Source organism: Cavia porcellus, unplaced genomic scaffold (genome assembly GCF_034190915.1).
Source record: "Cavia porcellus strain 051 isolate PalLab524CR breed Dunkin Hartley unplaced genomic scaffold, mCavPor4.1 scaffold_26, whole genome shotgun sequence".
In the NCBI taxonomy this organism is placed as follows: Eukaryota; Metazoa; Chordata; class Mammalia; order Rodentia; family Caviidae; genus Cavia; species Cavia porcellus.
The window spans coordinates 44518211-44533468 of NW_026947509.1; the positions used below are offsets into that span (position 1 = coordinate 44518211).

The window sequence follows — 15258 nt, forward strand, 5'->3', positions numbered from 1 at the left end:
GCCCCAGGCCCAAGCCAGCCACAGTCCCAGAAGTGCTCACCTGGTGCGGCCACATGCCGCTCTGCGCAGCTCCTGCAGCAGCTGCCCGGCGCTCTCGGGTTCACGGCTGGCCGCCTGTAGCAGTGCGCTCCTCAGCGCTAGCCTGCATCTCTTCTGCCGTGACTCAGCCCGCGCCAGGCGGCAGAGGTGCTTATATTTCTGCTGAAAGTAAGTGCAAAGTTGGGTCACCCTGGAACTCCTGCTGGCCATGTCGTCCTCATCGTCAGATCTGAAAAGTACAGGGAGAGAAGTGAAAAATGGGATAGATAGCACGAGCACCGTCAGAGAAACGTGATCGAGGGCCGAGGGTTTACGACTTTTCAGACACAAAAGAACATCCTTTAAAAACAGCAGGAAAGAGCTGGGCCTGGTGATGCACGCCAGTAATTCCAGAGCTCAGGAGGCTGAGGCAGGAGGATCTTTTCAAGTTTGAGACCAGCGTGGGCTACAAAGTGAGCTTGAGGCCAGCCTGCACTGCATAGCGTGATCCTGTCTTAAAAAGAAAAGAAAAAAAAAAAAAGAAAAAGATCCAGTAGATCTGTAGCAAAACAGTGTTTCAGCCAAAAGCAAAGCAGTGTTTTAGGCTCAGCCTTCTCAAGATGTCATCCCACTAGGTCTAAGCCTTAGACAAGTTAGGGACTTGCACAAAGTAATCTCATTATGTTTATTGACTAAGAAAGTATGCACAGAGGAATGGCACTTACGAGGACCCACAAACCACTATGTCACACATAAATGGTCACAGTGGGGACACCACAGTGAAAGACAGCAGGGCGGTGCTGACAAACGGCCCTTTGGACACGCTGCAGCCCGTCTCACTAACCGCTGGAGTCTCGATGGCACTGCAGAGCTCGCACTCACACCACAGGGTTAGCTCAGCTGTGTGCTCGACAGCCTCCAGACGGCAGAGAGTAAGCCCCCCCATGTGCCACTGTGATGGGTGGACAATGCCCTGTTCATCCGAGTCTGGGCTCAACAGAGATAGCTACAGTTCACCGGCCCTGCACACACTGGCGAGATTCAAGTCTTCATAGTTGGTCCTCTCCCTCTCTCGCACTCTCTCTCTCTCTCTCTCTCTCTCTCTCTCTCTCTCACAAACAGGGTCTTGCCATGTAGTTCAGTCTGGCCTTAAACTCACTAGGCTGGCCTGGAACCCAAAGTGCTTCTCCTGCCTCTGCCTCCCAGCGCTGAGATTAAAGGCCTGAGTCACCCTGTGATCTCACTTTGTGTTGTTAGTTATCCAGCACTACTACTAACCTGTGTTATTTTATCTTCTTTCTCTTCAGTCAGAAGTAAACCACATCTAATCTTCTCTTAAAATCATTGCTTTTGTTATCTTACAAGGTGTTACTCCTCCTCCTTTCAGATGGCCTATAACGCTACTCTCTCAACTCCTTGCAATCTCTCCTACAAGCCTGACCTCTACAGGATAGTTTTCCTTCAGGCAGACAAACAGAGGGATCTTACTTCCTCCTTCATTTATCCAACATTCAACATTTACAGTGAGCGGTACACTGAACACTAAGGAACAGAGAGCAAAGTTTCAAAAAGTTTGAAATGAAATTTAGACAAAAAAAAAAAAAAAAACCCACACTGCACAATCATGTAACTCAAGAGGCTAAACTCAATAACCAAAACAGTGGGTCACATAGACCAATACCTGAAGTATCTGAACACAGCAGAAAAATCTAAGAGTAGGTTAAAATTCAGCCAGGTGTGGTGGCGCACATCTGTGATCCCAGCACAAGATCAGCCTGTGCTACAAAGTGAGTGCAAAGCCAACCTGAGTTGCATAGCAAGACTATATCTCAAAAACACCAAAAACAAAAAGCAGATTCCCAGGACCTATCCCAGACCTACTGAACTGGAACTCAGTTCCAGTGGGCTGGGAGATGCCCCAACCAATGAACCCTCAAAGTCTCAAGATAGGTCTGTACTTGGGTTTCGTATTTGAGGCCAGCAGGACTCTGAACCCCTCCAGGAGGAGAAAGAGGGCAGGGAGCTGGTATGCAGCACAGAGGCAGAGCCACCGCAGTTGACCAGCAAGGAAGCCTGCTGGGTGAAAGGCTCTGGAAAGCGGAGGCCAGAAATGGCCCTAGGAGAACAGCAAGGAGAGAAAGCAGGGCGTCTCCCAAGGATAAACAAGCCGAGCCAGGCTCCAGAGAGAACCCCGAATGCGAGCGTCAGAGGCCTGGTCTGGTGCAGGACAGGACGGCAGGACACTGATAAACCTCTACAGGGCAAAGCAAACCTCTACACCTGTAGTCACAGGAAACTGTGCAACCCTTGTCTCAGACAGTAGAAATCTCTGTGGGTTTCTAAGAACGGGTATAACAGCACAGGTGTTTGTAAGGAGACTTCAAAGGAGTGATCGAATCCAGGATAACCAGGAAAACAGGAAAGGATAGGTAGGAAACTCCAGGTAGGAGAGGGTGAGGACCCTCACCCAGGAGGAGCAGGCATGGGAACAGGAAGGGTCATGGGGTCACCTGTGAGCACAGACAAACCCCACCAACTGTGTAGGAGTGGACAAGGGGCAGTCACTACCCAGCTGCTTCCACACAGAACACCAGGCAGGGCAGTAGTGCCCTTTAGAAAATACGAGACCCTAGGGGCTGGGGATTTAGCTTAGCGGCATAAGCGCCTGCCTTGTAAGCTGGCAGTCGTGAGTTCCACCCCTGGTACCAATAAAAAGGAAAAAGACAAAAGAAAGAAAGAAAAAAAATACGAGACCCGGGGGAGCAGATACAGAGCAAAACTGAATCTCACCTCGGACCAAGGGATCCTTTATTATTTTGGTGTTTCTTGGGCCTCCCTGGGATCTAATCCAGGACCTTGCACGTGCTTGACAGCCGCTGTACCACCACCCACAGTGACCTCAAGTGCAAAAGCACGAGCCCACGTGGCGCGGACCCCGGCATAGCAACTGCCATGCCAGTGACACGCAGGGCACAGAAGGGCGAGGCCCGGAGGTGACAGGAAGAAGCTGGGGCAACGCCAGCACCAGGGAAGAATGAGCATGATTGGGCAATGGGATTAGGAGGGTAAGAAAGGGAAACCGAGACACAGCGCTGGACCTGCAGGGTGAGGGGAGGGGGCCCCGTTGGGAGACGGGTGGGTCGCATGCTGGGGCCAGGAAAGCTCTGAGGTTTCCTGGTTTCTGGGGCAACCTCGGCACAGCCTGCAGCTCCCCGTGAAAACTGCACCCAGGACCTCTGCGCTGAGCTGCAGACCCGCCTTCTGTAGTTTTTACCTAGAGACCGGGTCTCACTAAGTTGCAGGAGATCCTGCTGACTCAGCCTCCCAGAATGCTGGGGTTGCAGCGATAGGCCGGGCACCTGGAGAGCCACAGTGTCGCTGTGTCAGACATTGCATGAGGAGGGCTGCTCCCAGGGAGAGCCTGACCCCCACCCTCAGTTCCCAGTGGGGCCAGCGCACTGGAGGGACAGTGTTAGTTCCATCTTTAGCTTCCTTCATTTGTGACCTGAGATCCGAGGCAAAGCTGCCCACAGCCCCAGGCGATGAGAAGGAAAAGGAAAACCAGTATCTACCAAACCAGGAGTGCGGGTTTGCTGTTATTAGGTCATCACTGACAAAACACAGAGACAGCAACAAGTCCCAGACCTGACATTCTAAACCATCCCAACCTTAATCTCAGGGCGTGACCTAAGATTCTCCAAATAAGATTCCTTCCAAGCCAGCTGTGGTAGCATATGCCTGTAATCACACCTCTCAGGAGACTGAAGCTGGGGGATCACCGGGCACTCCAGGTCAGCTGGGGCTACCATAGCGAGCTCAAGGTCAGCGTCAACTACAGAGCAAGACCCTGTCTTAAAGGGAAATAAATAGACAAAGAAATATCAGGGATAGTCAAGTACATGTGAAAAGGAAGCAAATGAAACTCCAATAAGTTATTTTAAATCAAACTTCTGTATTCTACCTACAATTTTTTTTTTAAAAGGCAACTATGCCCATCCTCACTATTTCTATTCAATATGTTACTAAATATCTTAGCCAGGACAACAAAACTAGAAATGGGAGTAAAAGGCATAAAGATTAAAAGTAAAACTGTTCATATTCGGAAGCACGCATACCCCAGAAAATCTAGAGCTAATTAAATAAATTTATCAAAACTACAGAACATATGGAACTGACAACTGTTTGTCAATATACTCTTTTTTTCTTTAGTACCAGGAATCAAACTCAAGACCTCAGGCTTGCCAGGCAGGTGCTTGTGCCGCTGAGCTAAATCCCCAGTCAAACCTAACTATGCTTACCAAGTACTAGCAATAAATTACTAAAATACTCTTAAGACAAATCTTATCAAATATATAAGACATTTATAACAAAAACTAAATGTTAGAGACAAAAAAATACAAAAGACCAACTAGAGTAGTATCCTATTTGTGAACTAGAAAAAAATAAACTATTATGGTTGGAGATTTAGCTCAGTGGCACAAGGACCTGCTTGGCAAGCACAAGATCCTGAGTTTGCTTCCTGATAACAACAACAATAAGGGAAACCATAATCACAAACAGTGTGATTTGGAGAAAGTGGTAATTCAATTCTAGAACTACTATAGAAGTTCAAAATATAGAGTAGTCAAAATAATCAAGAAGCTGAGTGTGGTGGCACATGCCTGTAATCCCAAAACTCGGGACGCTGAGGCAGGAGGATCACTGCAAGTTCGAGACCAGCCTGGGCTACAAAGTGAGCCCAAGGCCAGCATGAACTGTATAGTGAGCTCCTGTCTCAGAAATATCGCCCCCAGGGGCTGGGGATTTAGCTCAGCGGCATAAGCACCTGCCTTGCAAGCGCACAGTCTTGAGTTCGATCCCCAGTACCAAAATAAAATAAAATATATATTGTGTCCTGACCCAGTAGGATTCATTCTAAGAGATGCAGGAATGCCTCAATATACACAAATCAGTAAATAGAACACACCACATAGACACAAATGAAAAAAAAAAAATCACACAGCTATCTCAATAGATGCAGAAAAAGCATTTGATGAAACAACATCCACTCATAATAAAAGCTCTGAAGAAAACAGGTACAGAAGGTCTCTGTCTCAGTTTGGTAAAAGCCATAAAGGACACACCAATGCCCAATATCATTAAATAAAGAGATGCTGAAAGCTTGCCCTATAAAATCAGAAACAACACAAGGACGCCCATATCACCACTTCTGCTCAACACAGTCTTGAAACTTTAGCCAGAGCAATTAGAAAAGAGAAAGAAATAAAAGGTGCCGGCAGGGATGCCTGTAATCACAGCACTCAGGAGGCTGAGGCAAGAGGATCACCAAGGGTTTGAGGCCAGCCTGGGTCAAATAATGAGCTCAAACTATGTAGCAAGATCTTGTCTCAAAAAACAAAACAATAAGAGGTACATTAATGATGGAGAAAAAAAAAAAGCCAAACCAACCAGCAAATAAGAAAAGGCATATGGATAAGAAAGGAAGAAGTCAAATTATCATTATTTACGATAGGATGTGATCCTCTATATAGAAGACTCCAAAATCCATCCAAGAGTGCTCGAATAAATCATCCACTGCAGTAGTAAAGCAGAATACAAAGTAAACAGTGAAAAAACTATGGTTAAACAGTGAAAAGTTGTGGTCCTGTACACCAATAATAAACACTATCAGTGATATTAGGGAAACAATACTTTTCACAATAGCACCAAAAAAAAAGGAAAACAAAACATTTAGGAATTAATCTAACCAAGGCAGTGAAAGACCTCTACAGTGAAAACAACCTATAAAAGATGATCAAAGAGGACACCAGAAAAATAAAAAGACATCCCTCGCTCCTGGGTAGGGAGAAACAATACAGTCCCAATGGCCCTACTCCCAGAACTGTGACAGTTTTAATGCAGCACCAATCACAATACCAAGAGCATTCCTCATAGAACTAGAGGAAGCCATCCTGAAATTCACATGAACAGAAGAGACCTAGAACCCCAAAAGTAATTCTGCGCAACAAGGGCGACGCGGGCAGCATGTTAATCCCAAACATCAGGTTATACTACAAAGCTACAGTGATTAAAACAGCATGGTATGGGCAGACAAACACCTTGTGGGTCAGCAGACAGCACACAGCATGCAGAACACCTTATGTTTGCCTAAGGGGCCAAAGTTACGAGCTTGAGGAAAGATAACCTCTGTCACAAACAGTGCTGAGAGAACTGGCTATCCACATGCCCAAGGCTGAATCTAGACCTGCCTCTCTCAACAGGCACTAAGCTAGAATCGAAATGGAGCAAAGACCTAAATATTAAACAGAGACACGTAACCTGCTGACAGACAAAATATACAGGTACAACTCTTGGAGGCAAAGACACAGAGGAAGCCTTTCTAAACAGAAATAACACAAAGAACCCACAAACAGAATCACATCAAATTAAAAGGTTCCTGCACAGCAAAGGAAATCAGCAGAGTAACAGAACAATCAGCAGGATGGGGAAAACACTGCCAGCCACTCCTCAGATGAAGGACTAAGACCTGTAACACTGCCTTTAGGGCTCACAGTGGCACAAACAGCCCCTGTGGCACACATGTGCCAGAGGTTCGCCTCCTATGTGGTTCCGGTCACAGGACTATAAACGAGAGGAAAAGAACTCCACTAGGATTCAAATGTGTCCCCAAGATTCCAAGGCTGGAAGCTGTGTCCCCACTGCCAATGATGAGCACGGAGGCAGAGCGGTTAAAAGGTCCGGGGGTCCTTAAGAGGATCGATTCCCTTTCCAAAGCAGTGATTACTGCGAGACTAACATCTCTCCTCAGACTCCACCTCTGACACACGCTGCGTTTAACACCTGGAAGCGCAAGGCCACGGGTACCCACGGTCAGCGCCAGCACCTGTGTACAGCATCCACGGCCTGTGCTCCGTCCCCAGAGCCAAATCAAACCAAACCAGCCTCAACCTGATCTCACATCATTTCAAAATTCAAAATAATCAGAGATCACAAAGACTGTTGATCCGGACGGGATGTGAGCATAGCTTTCTGACCCAAGGACAAGCCATGACTTCTTACACGCCCAACACGAACAGGCAAGCTGTATACTTCTATCAAAGACACCATGAAGAATGTCAAATGCTGCACCCCTGTGACCCTAGCCCACAGGGGGCGACTCAGGTGACCATGAGCATGGGGAACAAGGGCCGGACAGCCCAGGCTGGGTCCCAAGTTCACGACCAGGGTAAGCTGCAGAGAGCACAGACACACAGGATGGCAGCAAACGCAGAAGAGCATGAAAAGGAGCAACAGTAGGGAATCACACCTGACAGCGACACCCAGGCAGAGCCTGCAAGCTCACTGTGGCAAGACACACCCACAGCCACACTCAGTAGCCAAGAAGGCTCATCAGAACGAAGCCAGATCTTTTTCCAGAAAGGTAAATGCAATCCTGGTTTAGCAAGATAATGTCTCGGAAAGGCTCTTTACATCAGACCACTGCCAGTTTTGCCTCTAAAAACTCAGTGAATGCACTGAGGAATTTGAAATGGCAAAACCTCGGGAAGATGTAATGGACAGTCCAGGGAGGGCCACTGCCTACCGGGTCCCACTACAGTGGGCAATGATAGATAGCTGGCTGCGGTGGAATCTGGAACCCAGAGGTCCCGCTGGTAGTTTACAATCCAGGGTAAGCCTTCCCGTCAGCAGCAGAGAGGCAGACACGGGTGTGGGGCTGCAGACACAGTAATCCACTAAGATGCTGCCCAAAGAGGGTGCCCCGAGGGAAGACAGAGTTGAAGAGCCAACAAGAGCAGGAGGAATGAAGGGGAAAGACAAAGATACAGCTGAGCAAGAAGTAGAGAGTTACCTGGATAAGGAGAAGCCTCCCAGCCAGGTGGTGCATGCCTGTAATCCGGCACTCTGGGAAGCTGAGGCAGGAGGATCACCGTGAGTTCAAGGCCAACCTGAACTGCATAGTGAGACCCTATCTCAAAAAGACAAAAAAAAAGAGAGAAGGGGGAGGAAAGGAGGAGGAGGAAAAGGCAGGCAGCAGCTTAGGAAAAGGGCCTGCGTGTACATAGACAGTGGCTCATACTTCAAAGGGGGCTACACAAACAGATGAGGCACAGAGAGCAGAAATGGAGCACACGCTCCCATCCACCACGATCACTCCTCCCACTGATGACGCAAGTCACCTCCAGAGCCCAGTCAGGGTGACTACATCTTCCTGAGCTCCCCTGGTGCTAACTCAGCCAGTGCTCACACTGACCGAAAGCCGAGATGGGCAGACACACAGCGCATTCCACAGCATCTGTCACCCAGGAAGCTCAGCCTGCTACTCTCCCTGAAAGGACCATGCTCAGTCACCCGACAGTCCTGCCGGACACAGCAAAGGTGCTGCAGGCAAGCGTTCTTCAGCACTGTCCAGGCCAGGCAACCAGCAGGTCTGGGCCAAGCATATGGAGGAATCTCCACAGGTCACAGAGAGGCATCGATGAGGGGTATTTTAGATTAATAAATCCAACTGTCTCTGCACTAATTCCCTGCCCCAGTAAGTTTCCTTTGCTTTGTTGAAGACCGTATCTCACTATACACTGCAGGCTGGTCTTGAACTCACTATGTAGCCCAAATTGGCCTCAAACTCAGGGCGACCCTCCTACCTCACTCAGCCTCCTGAGTGCTGGGCATATATCACTCTTGGCCCAAGTCAGTTTCTCATTGTGCTTTGCTTCTGGTGGAGTTTCAGTTTATAGGTTAGCCTCCATGAACCACTTTTCTAAGCCTAACCACTTCTGGGTACACTAATAAACCATACTCCTTAATCGCAAATTCAGTCACCATAACCTAAACTGGACAGCCACACAGTGAAGCTGGGAAGGTCTAGGATTTGGTCCAGTGCAGACTGCTGTCTCCTCTATCTGCTGAAATCACAAGAGCATTTGCAGACAGTCAGCTGAGGCTGAGCCACCTTCTAGCCCCGCAGATGCAGGATTCTCCTGGAGCTCTTGCCCTGTGTCACTAATGTGGCCCCAGAAGAAAATCAGTGCTCTCCTAATAGGGAAGAGGATGTGTGTTAATCTCCACCGCCTGCACCAACACTTTCCCCCGAGGCCTGCTTGGAGAAGACTGAGAAGGGCCCTGTGTACCCTGCGACAGCTCGCTAAGACAAGTCCTGAGAACCAGGAAGGATCACCTTAGAAAAGGTTTTAGCATGGCAAGGAGAGTACAGAACAGGCCGCCCTTGTACAAGACCGAGGTGGGGTCTCAAGGGTGCGGGGCCAGAGCCTGGGATGCCCAGCCGACAGACACCAGGGTCCCTTGTGGCTCTCATCACCTCCCCACTGGCTCCTCCAGGGGTCCGACAGAAAGTCCCAGAAGCAAACTTGCCAAAAAAATGTCTGTGTAGCTTTTGTCAAAGCATATGGTGCATTTTCTCACAAAGAGAATCCAGGTTACCTCGTTACAATAAAACTAGATCCAGTGATGGAAAAACAGCATAAGGGAAAAGGGGAAGGCACCGGCCAGGGCAGCTGGCGGAAGACAGGCGAGGGGCGGACTTACGTGTGTCTCTCGTGTCTGAGCGCCTCCCGCAGGGACCATGCAGCCTGGTAGGGCGAGGCCTGCTCGGTGTCCTCCAGCTCCTCTCCACTCTCCTCCGACCAGTCCAGCCCTGGAAGGGACAGGCAGTGTGCAGAGTTAGGGAAACACCTCATCCTGAACACTGAGACCGAATAGCTGCTGGAAACACATGAGCCAGCGCCTACGGCCACTACATGTGCGGGTGAGTAAACACCCCTGGCGAGCCTCATTTCTGGTCTCACGAAGATATTTCAAACTCGGGCTTGAAAACGTGGAACTAGTCCAACACAAGGCTACTGTAATGCTAAGGAGAAGCTTTTATCAGACACGTCACTAAAGGAGTTTTAAAAAAATCACACAAGTGAGAACGAGGATTCTGGACAACAAACAGTGAAAATTTTTCCAAGAACCAAAGTATCACTGTCATGGTTTATGTCAATGTCAGTGGCCCCCAAGCCTCATGAATTATGGACTTAATCAAATCTAGCGTTTGTGATTGGTTCCTTGTGTAGCACTCGGATTGGTGGTGTGGGTGCTATACCCGCCCAGGGGTGGAGCCAGCATATGTTGCATCAGCGGGAAGAAGGTGTCTCTCTCTTGCCAGAGAATGCTAGCTGTTTGCAGCAGCCCACCAGGCCACCCTGCCTTACAGCCAACTGAGTACAGACTAAAATATCCAAGAACTGTAAGAAATAAACCTTTCCTTCCCTAACTTTGAGCATCAGGTATTTTGTCTCAGTGATGAGTGAAAAGTAACCAAGACAATCACACAATAATATGATGTCAGAAAAACACACTCAAGAAAGTAGAAAGAGCAGGGCAGGAAGAGGAACGCTGGATGGCACACTCCTGCCATGCACACTCCAGGAGGCTGAGGCAGGGCAATGGCAGGTTCCACAGCAACTAAGACCCTGTCTCCACATTAAGAAGGGCGGGGAGGGGGGAGGGGGGTGTAGGTCAGTGTGACACCCCACACACTTGTGCTGTACTGGGAATGAGCTCCACTGAACGACAGCCCCAGTTCTTTGTGTATTTTGAGATAGACTATCATTAAGTCACTGAATTGGGCCCAACTTGAGGTTTGTTTGTTTGTTTTTCAATTTTAGGCTCAAACTTCTGATCCTACTGCTTCAGCCTCCCAAAGTGCTGGGATTATAAGCATGTACCAGCAGTTTTTTTTTTTTTTTTTTTTTTTTTGAGACAGGTCTTGCTATGTAATTCAGGGTGGCCTTTAACTGTAAAGCCCCAGTTGACCCTGAACTCACAGCAATCCTCCTGCCATGGCCTCTCAAGAAGTACGATTATAGGTATACGCCACGACATCCAGTTCCCCAGCCCTTTTAAAAACATTTTTTTTTAATGAGACAATCTCACTAAATTGAACAGGCTGGCCTCAAACTTGTGGTCCTCCTGCCTCAGCCTTCAGAGTATCCTGGATTACAGATCACAGGCATGTGCCACCATGCCAAGCTCTGGAATCTCTTTCAATTCTCTTGAACAAACGATGCATATTTTGTGCTTATTTTATAAAACAAGTGTAGAAAATACAGTATGAACAATGCTTATTTTGTTAGGTACTATGATTTTTAATGATAGGATAATTATGGCTGATAAAGTGTTTTCTCCTTTAAAAATTTATATCCTAAAAAAAATGAATAAAATAGAATGCATACCCTGAAGAAGTGTTGACAAACAATGCTTGCACAACCTAAAAAAAAAAAAATCACACTGTGTAGGGTCACACAGCTTTAATATACTCATACCACTTACTAGACATCTTAATAATTGGTATAAGTATTTTATATCTTTCTTCTGTGAACCTCAAAAGTCAAAAACCATACACACTGTTCTAGCTTGTATCTAGATGTCCTCCAAACCCTCACGTGGTCATAGGTGAGGCTCTTTGGAGGTGGCTGGATCTAGGGCTTATGATTCTGAGTTAAGAGTGCATGGTTACTAAATTAGTCTGCTGATTAGCTTAGCACAGTTCTGGGTGTGGATAACGGGAAGACCCTGTCCTCTGTGTAGGTGGCACCACCCAAAGGGCAGCTAGCCTGAAAGGGATAAGAGGCAGAGGCAGGCTGCTGCTGCTGCTTGCTGCCCTCTGCCTGCCCTGCCCTACCATGGACTGTTTCTCCTATGCAATGCCTCTCTGCCATGTAGCCCTGCCTTGGACTCCACAGATTATGGACTGAAACCTCTGCAAATGGGGAGTCAATATAAACCTTTCCTCCTGTAACTTTGGGGGTTGGCTATTCTCTCAGTAATGAGAAAAGTAACTACGACACACATTAAGTAGTATTTTACAATGGACCTCACAGAATTCTTCTATGTTTTAAATGAGTTTACACATGCCAAATAGGGACATTTTAAAAAGCTTAATTGAAATGAAAATTATAAATGCTTAAAATTAAATTACACATGGCCACTGGCATCATGAGACTTCAAATCTAGCTCGAGATGACCTTTTAGGGTGTCAGGTCACCTTAAAAAGCCAGGCTTTTCTTCCAACTACAGTTAGTAATCTGCAGGGGTTCGAGAAGCCCAGAGCCCACAGCAGGCTCTCAGGGCCACTCCCTCAGCTGGACACAAGAGGCATGCCCAGAAACAGAGCACAATTCCCTTTCCTGGCTACAGAAGTGAGGATAATGTCTGCCGTCACCCCAGTTCTCTCCGAGTCAAAAGAGGGTGCCTGGGTGAAACAGCTTCCCGGGCTGCAGCTCCAGTGTGGTAACAGACACCACCGGCCTGGACAGACCCATGGAAGTGATGGGCTGAGCTCCTCCAAGCACTCTCTGCTGACTGGAATACAGACCACACTTGGTCTGGAGAGTACTTGACGATTTCCCATTTTTCCAGAATAAGCTTCCTTTTGGTATCTCAGGTCTCCAGTATGCTTAGATTCAAAAAAATAAAATAAGACCAAGTGCTTTCTCTGCAAGTTTCTGAAGATCAGCCTCCAATACAACAAAAATTTCATCATTCCTAAAGCTTAAAAATTATTATTATATTTCACGGAAATTTGAACAAAGCCAAGAGTGGTGGTGCAAGCCTATAATTCTAGCACTTGGCAGGCTGAGGCAGGAGGATTGCTACAAGTTCAAGACAGCCTGGCCTACACAGCAAGACCCTGTTTCAAAACAACAACAAAAAAACAAAAACAAATTTATCAGCATCTACAAAGAAATGCAATTATGCATTTTAAAAAGGTACATGTCCAGAAGCCTGGGGTGTAGCTCAGTGGCATGGTGCCTGCCTGGCAAGCGTAAGGCTCTGAGTTTGATTCCTGGTTCACCCCTCCTACACACACACACACACACACAAACAGGTCCATAAGTGTTAAAATTAGAGGCAAACATTTGAAAAAACAAAAATTCCATCTTCCCCTCAAAACTACTAACACCTATCCAGACACAGTGGCACACAACTGGAATCCCAGAACTCACAAGGCTAAGGCAGGAGGATCTCAAATTTAAGTTCAGCCTGAGCTAACAGTGAGTTCAAGGTTAGTCTGGGCTACATAGCAAGAAACTACCTCAACAACAAAACAACAAAAACGAAGAAAAAGAATTGACGCTTAAACATTCAGGTAGATGTTTCAAACATAAACAATAATAATAAGCCGGATGTGGTGGCACACTCCTGTAATCCCAGCACTCAGGACACTGAGGCAGGAAGATCTTGCTAAATTCGAGGCCAACCTGGGCTACACGGTGCCTTCAAGGGCAGCCTGCGCTAAAAGTGAGACCCTGTTTCAAAATAAAAGAAAAAAAAAAAATATATATATATACACATACATACATACATGTTAACAACTAATTACTTAAACCTTAACTCACAAGTGACATCTTCACCTCCAGGAGGATGAAACAGAAGAGTCGGGCCTGGCTCCAGGTAGGAGTAACTCAAAGAATTTTTAAAGCCAAGGACCTTACTGTACAGACCCCAGGTTCAACCCCTAGCAAAGGGATCACCAAAAAATCTAACTTCTAAATTCCAAATGATCACACGTATGTTAAAGCAAATAACAAATGAGAGGGTGGAGAGGCTTTAAATATGAAACGTACAAAAAGTTTTTACCAGTCAAGGGACACTTTCATAAAAATGGATGAAAGACAAGGGGAAAAAATACAGTATCCAAAAAGGATAATAGGAACACGTAACTCAGCTGTATTAATAACCTGAACTAGCACTCCTCAAAGTATGACCCACAGATCCCCTAGGGGTCCCCACAATCTCTCAGGGGGTCATGTCCAAAATAATACTCATATATGATTTTTTTTTTTTTTGTCTTTTTCATTTTCATTTTTATTGGTACCAGGGATTGAACTCATGACCGCCTGCTTGCGAGGCAGGCGCTTATGCCGCTGAGCTAAATCCCCAGCCCCAATTTTTTTTTTTTTTTTTTTTTGCTGTGTTGACCACACTGATGATATAAAAGCAATGGGGCGAGGGGGCAGCACACCTGTCATGCCAGCACACAGGAGGCTGAGGCAGGAGGACTGTCATAAGCTCCAGGCCAGCCTGGGCTACATAGCAATACCCTAAAAAACGAACAAAAACGATGGTGTAACTACCAGCTCCCTGGCACTGAGCCCCACTAGCAGTTATCACACTCTTCATGCCAGGCCACACGGTGTTTACAAAAATGTTCTTATTTATCTGAGCTGGGGACGGAGGCACAGGCCTGCACTTCCTGCACTGGGGAGGCTGAGGCAAAAGGGTCGCACAAGGTCCAAGCCACCTTGGGCTACACAGTGAGAGCCCAGTGCAAAAACCAAAGCGTTATTTATACATGTTCTTGTTTCTCAAAGATCATTTTATACTAGCCAGGCATCGAGGTGCAGGGCTGTGATGCCAGCACTCTGGGAAGCTGAAGCAGAAGGGTCACAAATTGGAGCTCAAACTGGGCAAACAGCAACTCAAAATGAGACCCCCAACTCAAAATACAAAGTAATAAAAGGCTGGGGTTTTGCTGGGTGGGAAAGCCCTGGGTTCACTCCCAAGCACACATGTGCACATGACCTGCCCCTTTGCGCCTCTGTTTCCGGGAAACAAAGTCTGAGGGAAGAACCAGGGTCCCTTGGACAGTGTGATAGCCCCTGTGGACAGCTATGCTGTCACCAGTGATGACAACAGAGTCCCCACGCGAAGGCGCAGTTTCCAGAAAACATCAGCTACTCCCGAGAATTGGAATTCTCTGCTGAGCTTCATGGAATTATGAACAAAGGTGAGCTCTAACCTCCAGATGATGCTCTAGGTCGCTAAGTCTGTGTGCTCCAAGGGGAGAATGTAGTTACAGAATGACACCTGAGTAAGGGATTCGCCCCAATACAGGGCAGAACCGTGCTTTAAAGCAGCAGTGTTAAAATCCCACAACCTGCTTTCAGAGTCCACTTGGTGACTAATTAACCTGGGGAATTTCCAGTTCCAGCCGGGTGTGTGGCCATGACCAGCTACTCCTCAGGCTGAGGCAGGAAGATTCACAGACCTGCAGTCTGGCCAGTTAGCAAGACGCTATTTCCCAATGAAGAGGGCCTGGCCTGTGGCTCCCTGGAAGAATGCTGCTGTAAACGCAGACCTAACAGGTCAACGTCCAGGACCGCAGGGAGGGGGAGCGAGGGTGGGCATGAGGAGGGGAAGCTGCAAAGCTATGCAAAGCAGTGGGAGCTGCTCCTT

The 15258-nt window shown here is 47.3% G+C and overlaps 1 protein-coding gene across 8 annotated transcripts in view; it reads right to left on the bottom strand.

The window, feature by feature from the left end:
- Positions 1–15258, bottom strand: part of Ino80d (INO80 complex subunit D) — a 77222-nt gene that overhangs the window by 36875 nt on the left and 25089 nt on the right. For all 8 annotated transcript variants that reach the window (XM_063237340.1, XM_063237339.1, XM_063237341.1 and 5 more), the window contains 2 exons: positions 9562–9670; positions 41–268 (listed from right to left, as the gene is read on the bottom strand). In XM_063237340.1, coding sequence (XP_063093410.1) covers positions 41–268; positions 9562–9670 — 337 coding nt within the window. The remainder of the gene's footprint in view (positions 1–40; positions 269–9561; positions 9671–15258) is intronic.